General features: G+C 32.4%; 2 protein-coding genes across 6 annotated transcripts in view; one reads left to right on the top strand and one right to left on the bottom strand.

The window, feature by feature from the left end:
* The window catches only part of LOC109546788 (bicaudal D-related protein homolog), a 34,633-nt gene that overhangs the window by 9,077 nt on the left and 11,917 nt on the right, over positions 1–13,639 (top strand). The window lies entirely within an intron of this gene.
* On the bottom strand, positions 2,406–3,961 carry LOC109546792. Of its 2 annotated transcripts, XM_048665682.1 has the most exons (4): positions 3,622–3,961; positions 3,260–3,438; positions 2,816–3,083; positions 2,406–2,748 (listed from the first exon to the last, which is right to left on the bottom strand). In XM_048665682.1, exons 2-4 carry the CDS (start codon positions 3,333–3,335, stop codon positions 2,472–2,474), a joined length of 621 nt encoding a protein of 206 aa, XP_048521639.1. In that variant the 5' UTR covers positions 3,336–3,438; positions 3,622–3,961; the 3' UTR covers positions 2,406–2,471. The 2 variants fall into 2 exon arrangements, with proteins under 2 accessions (XP_048521639.1, XP_019773467.2); XM_019917908.2 differs by lacking the exon at positions 3,260–3,438 and having other exon boundaries at positions 3,622–3,960.

Here is a 13,639-nt window from a genome sequence, read left to right as displayed (position 1 = left end):
GTTTATTAATATTTTATTTAAAGTGTTGATATATTGGTTGATACATTGTTCACATTTTTTCCACCGTTTCTATTTTTGCTTTGCGATTTGCCTTTTTCGTCTAGTTTGTCAATGAACTCTGCTATTACGTGCTTGCTAATAGTGTTTGCAAAAATGTGTTTCTTTTTTGCTTTCTCTAATTCTTTAGTTTTTTTACTTCTTCCATGCCAGCTTTCTAGAAATTTGTAAACTAATGCAACTGGATTAATCTGCTCACCTTTTCTTGTCAACTTTAGAATTTTGAGTCGATTTGTTTTCGCTTTTGCACATTTTTTGTTACTTAAAATTGGAAAAGTGTGCTTGATAAACGGTTCTCAAATAGAAATTGTTAGTACTGTTGGACTTTATTTAAGAAGCTAAGTCTTCACTACAAGCAGTTTTACTATTCAATTAATTTCTTTACATTCGCTTCTGCTCTATAGCTCCAAACATTCTCGTTGGAATTTCACACACTTTCTGGGATCGTTATCCTAAATAACCAAAAATGTTTTTTCCTATTCGGAATTTTAAACAAGAAAACTTAATAAGAAGCTAATAATCTCCCTGGTATTACTAATCGTTCTTTCAAAGAAAACTGTTCTTTTTGAATAGAAACTCTTGAATGAAAACAGTTAACCAAATGACTCACTTGAGAAAGTGTATGTTAATTTATGTTTCTCACTGCCCATCCAAGCACATGGATGATATCACTTGCAAAAAAACATTTCCTGTCTGAATAATTTTGCCAAAAATCTTCAAACTAACGAAGTTGATTTTGACGGCTCTCAGTCATATCTTCAGCCTCCGTTATGGGTTTTTGATCATCAAAAAATAAAAATAGATGAATGCCGTAATTTTTTGCAAATCCTCATCAACAGTTCATGTTTGTCTGACTCATTTTATACAAACTTGATTAGATCAACACTGAAACGAGTAATGATAATATTTAAACAGGATTCGTGCAGTGTCGGCTATCTTTTTATCAGGATTACGGTTAATGCAGGTAAACATCGATGTATTGATCAAGGATATAATGAGATTTCTCTTAGATCATGTATAGATTTTTGTACAATAGAAAAGTATGCATCCGGCTTTTCGAGAATTTCCTATTTGGATCTCAGATGAAATTTTTTTGGACAAAGCAAATTTTTCTCGACTCTTTTAAACGTTTCTGTCAGTTTCTTTAACGATAAACGGCTTTTCTTAACTTCCACCTCAAGTCCCTTCATTTATACATTCATGCTTCATTTTATACATTTGAAGAAATACATCATCAAAGATTAATTATTTTTTACATATTCACTGCAAATTTAACAAACTTATGCAACTTTTATTATTAATCATAATAGCCCATGCTCTTAAGTGTTAAGCATGTCTGTTTAATTGCTTTATGGTTGAAACAACGGCAAATGTTCTATTTTTTTAAATTAGGTCGACTACGAAATACTCAGGTGAACATTATTTGTAATTTACAAATAAATTACTTTCTGTACAATTTAAAAAAATCCGGCATTTTTATGTGGATATATTTTTGCAAAATTAATGTAACTAATTGTAATTCATACTGAAATGCGCAAATAGATCATCTGTTTTATTTCAAGTCTTAACTACACTTCATCATCGTTCTCGAGTTGATTGTTTCAGTTTTTATCTGTTTCTGATCTGATTAGTTCAATATTCTGAACATTTGCAAAGCACTTTTCCATGTTATCCAGCAATGCAACATCTTCAAGCGTTCTTTTTCGTCTGCGACATTTCCATAGCAAAAATGGCAAAGTATGTAAAAACTAGATGCTTATCTAAAGCGTCCTCTGAATTTTTCGATGCAAATCCTACGTAAATATTTTTTGCGACTTCAATGCGATTATTACTCATCTCTCATCGCAGTTATTCTTGTATAAAAGTAATTGCCGACTTGGACACTACATGACTAACCATCTCTTCAGCTATGATGTCACTTTAGCTCATTGTTAGTTTGTTTGGCAATAAAAAAGTAAAAGTTTTGCATTTTAAAATGATTAAATGCTTGCCAGCCGAAGAAAGTTTCAACGAAAAATAATTCACCCCGCTGATCTAGTTAAGTCTGTTATAATAATGATTAAAGCTGAAGAAGACTTGCATTAAGCGGGCTGATTCAGAGCTAAGGAGGTGAGTAACAGCAAAACTGCAATTACGATGCAATCTTAATTAGGTAAAAATGAATAGAGATTGCTTAACGGAAGCGTTATATTTTTAATAAAATATTGCACGGCACATATGAGCTAGTTGAATTAAAAGTAATAATTTCCAGTAAATAAGCAACTGCTTTTATGTAACGAATTTAGTAATGTGGGGCTATTTTGAATTGGAATCAAATTTAAATCTAAAGAATAAAACAAGTGGAAAACTTCGTAACCAAAAGTAACTCTTTATTGAGAGCTGAGGTTACAGCTTGAAATCAATTATTTGGAAGTTTATTTTTCAGAACAGTCGGGTTTTTCTGGAACTTGCAATTTTAACTGTGGTCTTTCATTTTGCTTCATTTCCACCATCCTGGCCAGCATCTGCTGAGGCACTAGCGCTCTTTTGCCGTCGTAGAAAATGTTCTTTTTCTCAAAAAGTTCCTTATTAATTTTCAAGTGTGGTGGAAACTCCTCAGGCATCACTGGACCACTTCTTGTCTTGTAATATAAACCTGGAGCTTTGGAGTTTAGCGCTTTAGAGCTGGGTTTTTTGGGAATCGACATCAGTCTAAAAAGACAAGGTTGGTTTAGTTGTAATTGAAAGAAATGAGGCAAATGTAAAATAGTTTCCTGACTTTTTATACAGCGGGTGCAATTTTCTCTCGTTCAGCTCTATCAGCTTTAACTCGACAGACTGGAAGGGTGGCATCGGGTCTTTCTGGCCCTTTAGGGTGGGATCCTTCAACATTTCCTGTAAAATTTTTTCTTCAGAGCTGACTTTGGGCTCAGATGGTTGCTGGTAGTGCTCTTTTTGCAGAACGTAGGCCGTTCCGCAAGTTCGATAAACAGTTCCTCCCATTTGGGAAATTGCGCTTAAGTCCCGCTTTGCTTGTTCTTCAGTTACTGCGAAAATAGTTGGTTTGAGGTCGTCGAGAGTAAAAGACTTTTAGCGCTATGAATGTCCTAATCAACCCTCAATCATTGTGTCATGTATCAGGAATTCCAAGCAACCTGATTCATATCTATCAAAATGTTGTTCACGGCACGCAATCTGAGCCCCCAAGGAATTTGCATTTTACCTGGTCGTTGGATGTTGCGAAAAGTAGTTTCACTTATTTTCCTATTCGTTTGCATGCCAAACTGTTCATTTTTCATAAAGTTCTAAAATGTTCCGGGAACAGAAGTGAAACTCATTCGGGATCGGGAGGTTTGAGTAGGAAGTGACAAAAGACAAACTAGTGTGAAATGTGACCAGTCACTACAAATTAAACGAGAAGCAATATGGAAAGGCATTTAAATGAGTTCATTGGCAAAGAAGGTCAACATTTCAAGATTTTTCAGCGCCCGGTTAAAACGCTTTAGCAAGGACACGACAAGAAGTTTTTGCCCAGAGAAAACGCTCGCCATTGGTTATATCGCTGTTTAAATTTAAAACCCTTACCAAACTTTACAGTTTCACACTCTTTTTTCTGGGGTTTTTCCTTCTCCAGACTCTTCTGGGCTGGCTTTTTCGTTCTCCGAAAGACACTCCAGATGGATTTTTTTGGAAGGCGGCAGGGCTCCACACATTCCCGTTTCTGCTCAACCTCCTCCAGGTTTTGAGCAGACCGATGTTTGAGCCTCAATTGCGTAAACATGCCGCCAAATGCTTTGTTTAACTCACGGGAATTTCGAAATGGTTTCAAAGCCCGGCCTGTCAGCCTCATATTGCTTGCGTTCTTTGAGACACGATGATAATTTTGATGTGTTCGCCTGCCAATCTTTGTCAATCAACTGAAGTCAAATTGATGTATTGAACCGGAACGAAACTGCTCAACGAGCAATCATGATTCTTTATTCTATTGCAACGGTTTTGTTCTAGAATTAGAGAAAACTATTGACTAATGTCCACATTGCAGATGGTTTTTGCAATCTCTTTGATTTCATTAATCAGTATGAAATCTTATATTGTCCTTGCTCAACATGCCATCTTTTCAGTTTGCACTGATTTTACAGGTTATTAGCCTAATAGTCGTTAAATGGGTTTTGTTGAACAGTCCGCATTCCAAGAAACCAATGGAACTGAAGAGGTTTCATTCGTTTTGGTTTCGTGCGTCTTTAATTTCAGCCCGATTTTTTTCGTTTATTTCACGTTTTTCTACAAGGTTTAGTTCAATGGAAACGATGTTTGAAAGATTGTAGAAAAAGCATTTTCTCACAGCATTCTTAGTTGCAAGCATTTTTAAATTTCGGAATCATTTTAGTCTTAATAAAATTAGCTCCTTCTAAGTGCATTTAATCTTGGGAAATAAAAGAAGAAAAAGAGGAAAAAAAAAAGATACGGTGAAATATATTCTAAGAGATCAAAATTTGAAGATCTGGTACTTTTCGTTCTTCAAGTAGAAGAAACCAATAGAATAAATAATGCTGAAATGAAGCAATAACTGAGGTCGTTTACATGTGCTTAGGATCGGCTCCCGTTTGAAAATTATTTATTGAACCAACAGCGAAACAAAAAAGATAAATTTCATTGTAAGAATAGAAATTGGATGTTTATTCCCACGAAGATAATTTCATCAGGAAACACTAATTGTGAAACTTTGTTGTTTCACTGTTTCAACTGTCCTCATTTCTCTTTGTCATTTATATTTTACTCCAAGCCACCAATTATATTTCATTATCATTCTATTATTGTATGTATACATGTTTTACAACGTATTTTTAAATAAATAAACAAATCCACTTCAAGTAGAATACTTTGAAAAATTTTTATAATTGCTGTGTGAGCAGGAAGCACAAAATCTCTAATCAATGCGTTTGAAAAACAATCCATTTACCCAGCTAATATTAGGAAACAGTAGTTTCTCATCAAATCGCACATTTCCTGTGCTTTATTGGGGATATCCAACTTTCTAAGACATCCAAATAAACTACTATCAACGTAGCAAAAAAATAAGCTGTTACCTAATTTGCCTCACCATTTAATCTTAATAAGATGGGAAGTAATCTGGTAAAATATAATTGACATCAAAGCCATTATATGGAACTTACATAAAATACCACCTTTATTAATGATAAATATATGAATTAGGAATTAAAACAGATGCTTGATGTGTAACAAGTGGAACTTGGTAAAGTGTGCCTATTTTAAGATGAAACATTTATAGTCTGAGAAAGCTTGAAGTTTTCTTCAAACGCTTGATATCACACATGAAACGTTCACAACAATGCAATATTAAACAAAAATGAGTTTTATACAACAATGACTTGTTTAGGTTTAAGTTTTTGGCAAAGGAAAGGGATTCACACACTTTAGAAGCTCTTGGTCATTTTCTTCACTTTTCAAAAAGTGCTAAGGAAAATAAAAAAATTAACATGATTTTCTAGATGGAAACGAAATATGTTCAAGTCATCTAAAATTTTATATTTATATTTGTGGCTGTTCTTTCCAAAAAATAAAATATTCAAACCGATCATCAGGCGCTAAAGTTTGGAGCGGAAAATTAAACAAGATGGACGGTGAATAACGAACATAAAATATATTTTCATAAAATTGCAACCAACTGTAATCGTAAAAAAGTTATTAAATTTAAAATAAATTTCACATAATAATATTACAAAACAACAAAGGTGTAACTTTAATAAATAATCGATATAAAAAACTGACTTGAAGTTCGATTTAAAAAAATCGAACCGAAAAATCTCTTGATTAAAGTGTAGTGATGGAATATTCTTAGAGATGCAGAAGAGTTACACATCAAACTGAAGCTTTGTAAATTTGATGAATGTTCATACATAAAACGTTTCGAAGTAACATTAAACGACCCAGATAGAGAAAAAAACCACAGACAAAAAAGAGTAGGAAATCAAAAATTTTCCGATTGTTTTCTCATTTTATACCTAAATGATTTTTAAATATACAATTTTCAGGGAACGAACTATTGATTATACAAACTATGAGGAACAAGGATTGGCAGTAATGTCGTAAAATTCCTCTAGTTGTCACGAACCACCGTGCATCACCATATAAACAGAATTTATTAATAAAACAACATGCCAAGAATAATAATTATTGATTTAGTACGTTAAACGTTCATAATTTCAAATGAATGTGCCATTCTTTATTTCATTAAAAGTTTAACCGTTGCCGGTTTAATTAATTAATTTAAGCCGGTAGAACAACACACAAAAAAGTGTAAATGTAACATGTTTTGACAAATAATTAGCTCGAAGCACGTGCCGTGCAAAACAATGAAGGAAAATCCGTGATAATTTCAAGAACCCCATTATGCGATCGAAACCGAGTGGTTTGCAAGAACCTCGAGGTGATTTGCCAAGTGTTTATTATTATGCTTAAATTTGCGCTAATTTCTTGCATCTAATCGAACAAAACAACTAGAAACCACAGTAGAATCCAGCGCTTTAGGCCTTTACTGGTATGCAGCAGCTGACCTACCTAATTAGAGCGTTTAACTTCCAAAGCTTTCGGTTCACTCAGTAGTAATTTACGTCGACGTAAATAATAAAGCCCCCTAAACATACAAATAAATCTACACGTTTGAAGGAAAATGAGAAGATTTAGAATCTAAATTCTGTATTTACTTAAACCATTTTTCTCGGTGGGATCGACTTTTCCTCACTTTGACAGTTTTTTGACTATACAGGAGGAAATAGAAATATTTTAAGAATACAATACCAAAAGTAACATTGTTGTTTATTTGAGAAAACTTTGACTCATTGTAATTAAATAAATACACTTCTACTGCAAAATGTTTAAAATCATTAAAAGCAAAAAAATTAAATTCCTCCAAATCATTTATGTGGCACAGAAGAAAACGAAATACCAACTTTAGTAATGAGTAGAGAAAGAACATTACTAAACGACATTTTCCCATCGACTTAACTGGAGCACTTTTTTTTGTAACAAATGTTCAGTCATTTTTAATTCTTATTTGAATTTTTTGGGCAATATTGGAGACACAAAATAAAAACAAGAAATTTCGCACTTAATCAACTCGATTTCTTAATGCCAAGGTGTGCAAAGGTAGTGCGGTTATTCAGGGAAATTTGATTATATTACAGCAACATTGTCGATGACTTCAATTCGGGCAATGTTCATTTAGGACTTTTGATAAGAAATGATATAAAATATTTTTTAGAAAACTTTGTAAAAATATCATAAACAATTGAGTAGCAAACGATGTGAGAAATAAGAAAAATATAACTTTGAATGTAAAACGCCTCTCTACTGAAGCATTTGCTTTTGCAACTGCGTTGTTTTTAATCACAAAACGTAATTGGCGCATCTGTTTTACGATGTCTAATATTCTCTAAATAACTCGGTGCTTAAAATAGCTACTAATTCCCTATTTTAATTGAAACTTAATTAACGGTACCGATTGATGAAAATTCCGCAGGTTATAAAGCAATTGGACATTCTACTCTTCTAGAAGTAGAAATATTTTGATAAACAATGAAGAATGACTGCCTTCTCACAAGTTTGGTCGATGTTAAAATAACGTATACTTAGAATGAATAGAGTACCAAATTAACTAAAAATAAAAATGAAGTCAAGGTATAAATATGAAACGAAAACGTGATCCGATCGATTCGAGTTTGAATAAAAATTCAGCAAAGTAGGTTAGACAAAGTACGTTGCTGGTTGGTTTTACGTAATGAAAGTGTAATGCGGCCAAACGATCTAGCCGTGAGATGATGACAAATTTATAATTTTACAATATGCAATTAAATGTTCCGGGTGTTTCTCAATTTCGGACTTTTGAGGGCAAAATCGTCTCAAGTAAACTTTTAACCAAGTCTTCATTTATATTATCATATGTTTCTTCTTTCTTTATTTAAGATTTTTGTTAACAGTTAATTTGATTGGAAAAAACTATCAATTTGTAGATATTGTAAATCACATCGGAACACATTGGACAAAAAAATCAAACCAGACCAATGAACTTTTCGAGAATTCCACTAAACAATTGATTTTTATTTTTAGGTGAGTCTTCTTCCTAAGATCCTGTGGTAGCCAATGTGTAGGTAAATATGCCGTTATGTTTTGTCTTCAATATTCCCATTAATATTCATATGCCGATTCGAGGAAGAAAAGCACGCAAATTGTGAGCCCATTCCTCATGTCGGTTAGAGAAATATTAGTAAATATTTACAATTTCTAGTTCAGTGAAAATAGAATATATTCAGCCAGATCCATAGAAACATCTGTTAAATGTTGCAAAAAATTGCTGCTTTCAGTATGCAGCTACTCGAGATTCCTTGATTGAGTGTTTCATCGTGCAAATCATCGAAAGAAGATATATTCATACATTTCTAATGCTTTCTCCGTTTTCCTTATTGAATGCTGCTTCAAATTGAGTAATGTATTAATTAACAATTTCTGCAAATGTGTTCAACCATAAGCGCGAAATGAGAAAAGTTATTATCTTCAGTTCTGATTGAACATCTGCGACAAGAGTACTCCGATTCGTTTAATCGAGTTAAACGGCGATAACCTCTTAATTGCTTCATTAAATAAGCTCGTTTTTAACACTTTATGCAATTACATCGAGCACGCATTTGCATGTTCACATTACATACGAAAATGCGATGAAACAAATACAAAACTTGATGCGAATGTCCATAACTTTTAGAGCGCATTTCCTCCTTAGGTAGGTTTTTTCTATTTTCCTTTGCGCTTCCTATTTATCATTTATATAAGCTTAATTGCTTCAATCCCATAATATTGCCGCTAATAATAATAATATGCTGGTACAAAGGTAATTGAACTATAATTCCAAACCGAATATTCGTTATTAAAGTCATCCAGTTCAGTGATATGTAATACATAATTTTAATTATATTATAGTGCACATCAAAAAAGAACTTCAATGCATCCGAATGATTTAATAATAATTCGCTCTTAATTGGCCACTGTTTTGTCTGCAGGATGGCTATTGTTTTTAATAACGGGATCTTTGTTGCTTAATAAAGCGGAAGCAGCGCTTTTTCAAATTAAATTAGTGCATATATTTTAAAACTGTTAAATGAAGCATGAGAATATGCTTCTGAATCTTGAGAATAAGAATGTGTGGGTGCCAAACTACTGCAAAGAAGGAAATGTGGAATTATCGTTGTATTTAGCCGCGTTTAATTATTACCTGATCATGTTCACTGATCCGAAATAAGTGTGCCGAAAAAATATTCAGAGTAAGACGTCATATCGTAATTTTATTACTATCGTTCTTAGGTATTACCCAATCGCGGTAATGCTCTGGAAACCTTTCACTATTCAAATTTTAAAGGCTTTGTGACTGTTTCATGTGGGTATAACTTCAATTGACAAGGTTCTTTTCGGTTTTGGGTTTGAGAACAACGTATAATCAACGCATTTGTTATTGAAAATTGCAATAAAAGCATCACTTGAAGTCGAGGATTATTACTGTTAACCTTTAACGGCGTTTTTGACTGAAGGAAACAGTTTCCAATTTTAATTCTTTTTTAATCTAATTTATTTAATTTACGTTAATCATTAGATGCACAAAGTTTTGTTTTCTTGCATTTAATCACGTTTAGGCTATTGAAGATTCTTTATTGAAAAATCGCGGAATTTATGCTTTTTTGTGAATTTGCGCTCCGATAAATAACAAGCTTGGAGAGTGCTGAAATTTTGCCTCAAGAAAGTATTTTTATTTAAAAAAATCAAAACAACGTGAGAGCATTTTGATTGAGTGATTTATATTGAGATTAAATATATTTTTCCGTTCAAATGGTAAGGAAAAAATTCAAATTTTGTATATTTTTCGCACATAAAAATACTGGAAAAAACTTCTGAAAAACGAAGAGATCGGTGTAGAAAATTGAGAAAAACACTTTTTTCAATCTCTAAAAAATTTTTTGTTCTTGCTAAATGGACTATCTGCTCAGGCATGAAGGTAGAATTTGAACCATTGATTCTCAAATTCATTAGAGTTGAGTTTATTATTTTTGACTTTTGAACTTTGAGCAGAAAAAGATCGAAATACATTTTTAGAACGATCATTTCTTGGTTTTTATCAAACAGTTTTAAGTAGGTATTATATTGAATAAAACGCTTAATTAATTTAGTTTCGATATCTGGCAGCTATTCCTACGCGTCTTTTTTTTTTATTAATTTATTCACTGCTGACTCAAGTTGCGTTGTACATTTGGTCATCAAGTGCTGTTGACCTACTCCCACTCGCCATATTTAATGCAAATATTTTTTTATTGTTTGCTTTATAGATCAAACAGTATTCAGCAAATCTTATCCTGTACTAAAACTTACAGGGTGGCCAATGTTGCAATCCAATCTGCGAAATTTTACAGTCATATTCCACCACCAGAACACATTGACAAAATGTCATATACGCCAGAGATTAGTAGAGTGTTGAATGTCTACTAATCACTGTATACACTATTGCCCAGGGTTAAAAAAAACTAAAGCCAAGATAAATACCGGAAATGTTCCAAAATCTCAACAAGTCGATTATTTTTAGAAAGAATCTTTGAAGCAAGTTTGGATGCTTTTTCCGAAACTGCATGGCCTTTAAGTAAAAAAGGGCGTTTCCAGACTTTCTTCAATAGTTCCAGTTCCAGTTATTTAAAATCGCCCATGCACCAGATTGGCCGATTTTTTCATTAAGCTTTATTAATTTACTCTGCGAAATTTTGAGAGAACGGCGCTTTGATCTGACCCGTGCCGATTGTTTAACTTTTTGAAACAAGAATCGATTTGTTTTATTATGTTGAAAATTGTCAGAAAATCCTGCAGGCTGAACTTATAAAGCTCATGAATAAAAAGTCGGTCCATTTGCTCATGCACATGGTTTTGAAATGTTTAATTACTCGAAAACTATGGACTTTTTCAAAAATCTGAAGACCCCGCTGTTTTACTTAAAAACTGTGGAGTTTCAGAAAGCGAAATTTGAAAATCAGACTCTTAAGTGCAAAACTATGCCAAAATTTCATGTTTCGTGTTTATTTTTGCTCATTTCTCGGGTTAAGTTCGAAATTTTGACGACATTAAGAACGCATATCTAATGTCACACGAATTAAAATTGAACCAAACTTTAGGAAAATTAATTCCAAAGAAAACAGTATGTGTTAAGTTTAGTTATTGATATGATTTAAGGAAAAGTGAACAGGATCGAAAGGCTTGTTGCTAAATATTATTCACTTTTTGGCCATTAAACTTTGTTTGAAATTTTACTGAATTATTTTCTAACTATAAAGATCAGTAATTGTGTTAATAACTTTTAGCTTCACTTTTGTCACAAATTCTAACATTGTAATTTTTTATACAAGTTTTTTTTTATATACAAGTAGCAAAACTTGTTACATTCAACAATTCATATGTTGAACCACGAAGGTTTATTGAGTAAAACGATTTTGACTTCATAATTTATTTCAAGCTAGCTACGGGCAAACAATAATCGATTTTTGTCTTAAATTCGATTAACAACCTTTTTGATGTTAGTTTTTCTTTCTAAATATACTGGTTGAGAATATTAAGTCTTGAACAAACATTTCTCTGCCCACATATAAAATTTGATAAAAATAATCCGCTTACAAAAAAGTATCATTGTTTGTTGATCTGCGAGAGGTTGAATGGTTGATTCATACATTTAAATAATGGGATTGGTTAAAAGTGCATGTCGGTTCACATATCTCCAGTGAGATCATAAAGGTGTCTCATAAAGCACGTCATTGCAATTAAATTTGAACAAATGTATTAGCAATAAATAAGACTGTTTCTTCATGTACAGCTCGATTTCACCTTCAAATTAATTGCACTGCTTGAAATGGACGAGTACATTTTCCATTTTAATTTAATAATTAATTACAATAATTCAATAGTAACTGAAACAGTCATCTAGTTGAATAAAGCTGATGAACTAGTGGTAGCCAAATCCTTACGCAAAAATCCATGGAAAAAAGGAAAAAGGATTTACGCTGAACAGTTTTCTTGATATATTCGCTGACTGCGAATTACAGCAGTGTTATTGACTCACCTAAAATAGTAGCTGATGGCCGTGATATTTGAAAGGTGATGAATTTAAATCGGGTTTTTTAAGCGAAGAGTAACTTTACTTAACGTTCATTTAACACGATGACGCATTATTTGTAATAGATTATTTTTCTCTTTCCATCAAGGTCTTTCAGTTCGCCAATTTTTAAGAGCAAATTACATAATTCGAAAGAAACATTGGTACAGTGGATCTAAGGCAAATATTCCAAATTTCTAAACGATTTTAACTAGCTGGGTCAACAAGAAGTGGCCTGCTTTAACATTAAGAATTAATTAACAGAAAATGCTAAATTGTGCTAAATTTTGGATTGAACTAGAAATAGAATCACCATTCGCTGAAGAAGCTTCGATGCGCGAGGACGTGGAGGATTTGATCGAAAGCTTTATCATTATTTAAAATAAAGTCACACACATTGTTGTTACCTCGGTTTATTTTACTTGGCAGACTTCATTTCAAAGATAAGAATTATCTTCAAATTGCAGGATTACACATTTAATCCTGCAGATTGAAATGCACAATAATTTCAGTCTTAAAGTATTTGCTTTTATCATATTTTTGACTCACGCATCATTCGAGCCCGGTAAACTGAGCTACTTGAACCCCACTTGGAAAACATTTTCATAGTCCGCAAAAACGTTTTACATACAACGTTTGGAATTAATCATCCACCCTTGTTTGCATTCAACATACCAATAATCTATTTTTGTTTTTATCTAATCATGTTACATGCCATATTACTTCCAGTTTGCAATAAAACCTGCTGTATTTTCATTAATACGAAAGTAATGAAACGTAGTTGCATAGTTTTCGTTTTGTTTTGGGCATTTTACACAATTTTTTATAATTTATTTTTTAACTGAAGTTGTGTATACTAAGTTTTCGTTTGTATTTCCTTCATATTTTGTTTGAATTGTCTGTTGAGAAAGTGTGATTTAACGATCCTTAAGGAATTGAAAAGAAAACACTGATTTTTTCGTGGTGATTATTTTAAGCACATTTGTCAGTCGGATTTAAAAAAAAACATCAAAGCTGAGAATGAAATCAAATGTTTCCCATTAATTAGGATTTAAGTTCACATTTATTCGAACGTCGTTTTGCATGTTAATAACTAATGGGATCTGAATTTGTATTTATATTTTATAATAATAATTAATTAGGTCAAATTTGCCTCAAAAAATAGTTTTCTTGAATGGCTGGAGAAAGCTTCAATACAGCAGAACATTTTTACAATAAAATGTTTGTTTTTATTTATTAGCTAAAACAGCTCGATCTTTCAGCAAAGGTTATTATGTAATATAATATGTAATGTAATTGTTAAGAACTTTTACAGTGAAGAAAATAAAACCAAACCGCGTCTTCTAAGGGTTAATAAAGGGAATCGGAATCGGGATTGTCTAGTTTGTCTTCTTAAGAAAAGAGGATCAGTATAGT

This window comes from Dendroctonus ponderosae, unplaced genomic scaffold, assembly GCF_020466585.1.
Source record: "Dendroctonus ponderosae isolate FM_Combo_2020 unplaced genomic scaffold, Dpon_F_20191213v2 Dpon_F_20191213_4, whole genome shotgun sequence".
NCBI classification, from domain to species: Eukaryota; Metazoa; Arthropoda; class Insecta; order Coleoptera; family Curculionidae; genus Dendroctonus; species Dendroctonus ponderosae.
Note: the sequence above shows the minus strand (reverse complement) of the source record. Positions and strands in the feature narration are given on the sequence as shown.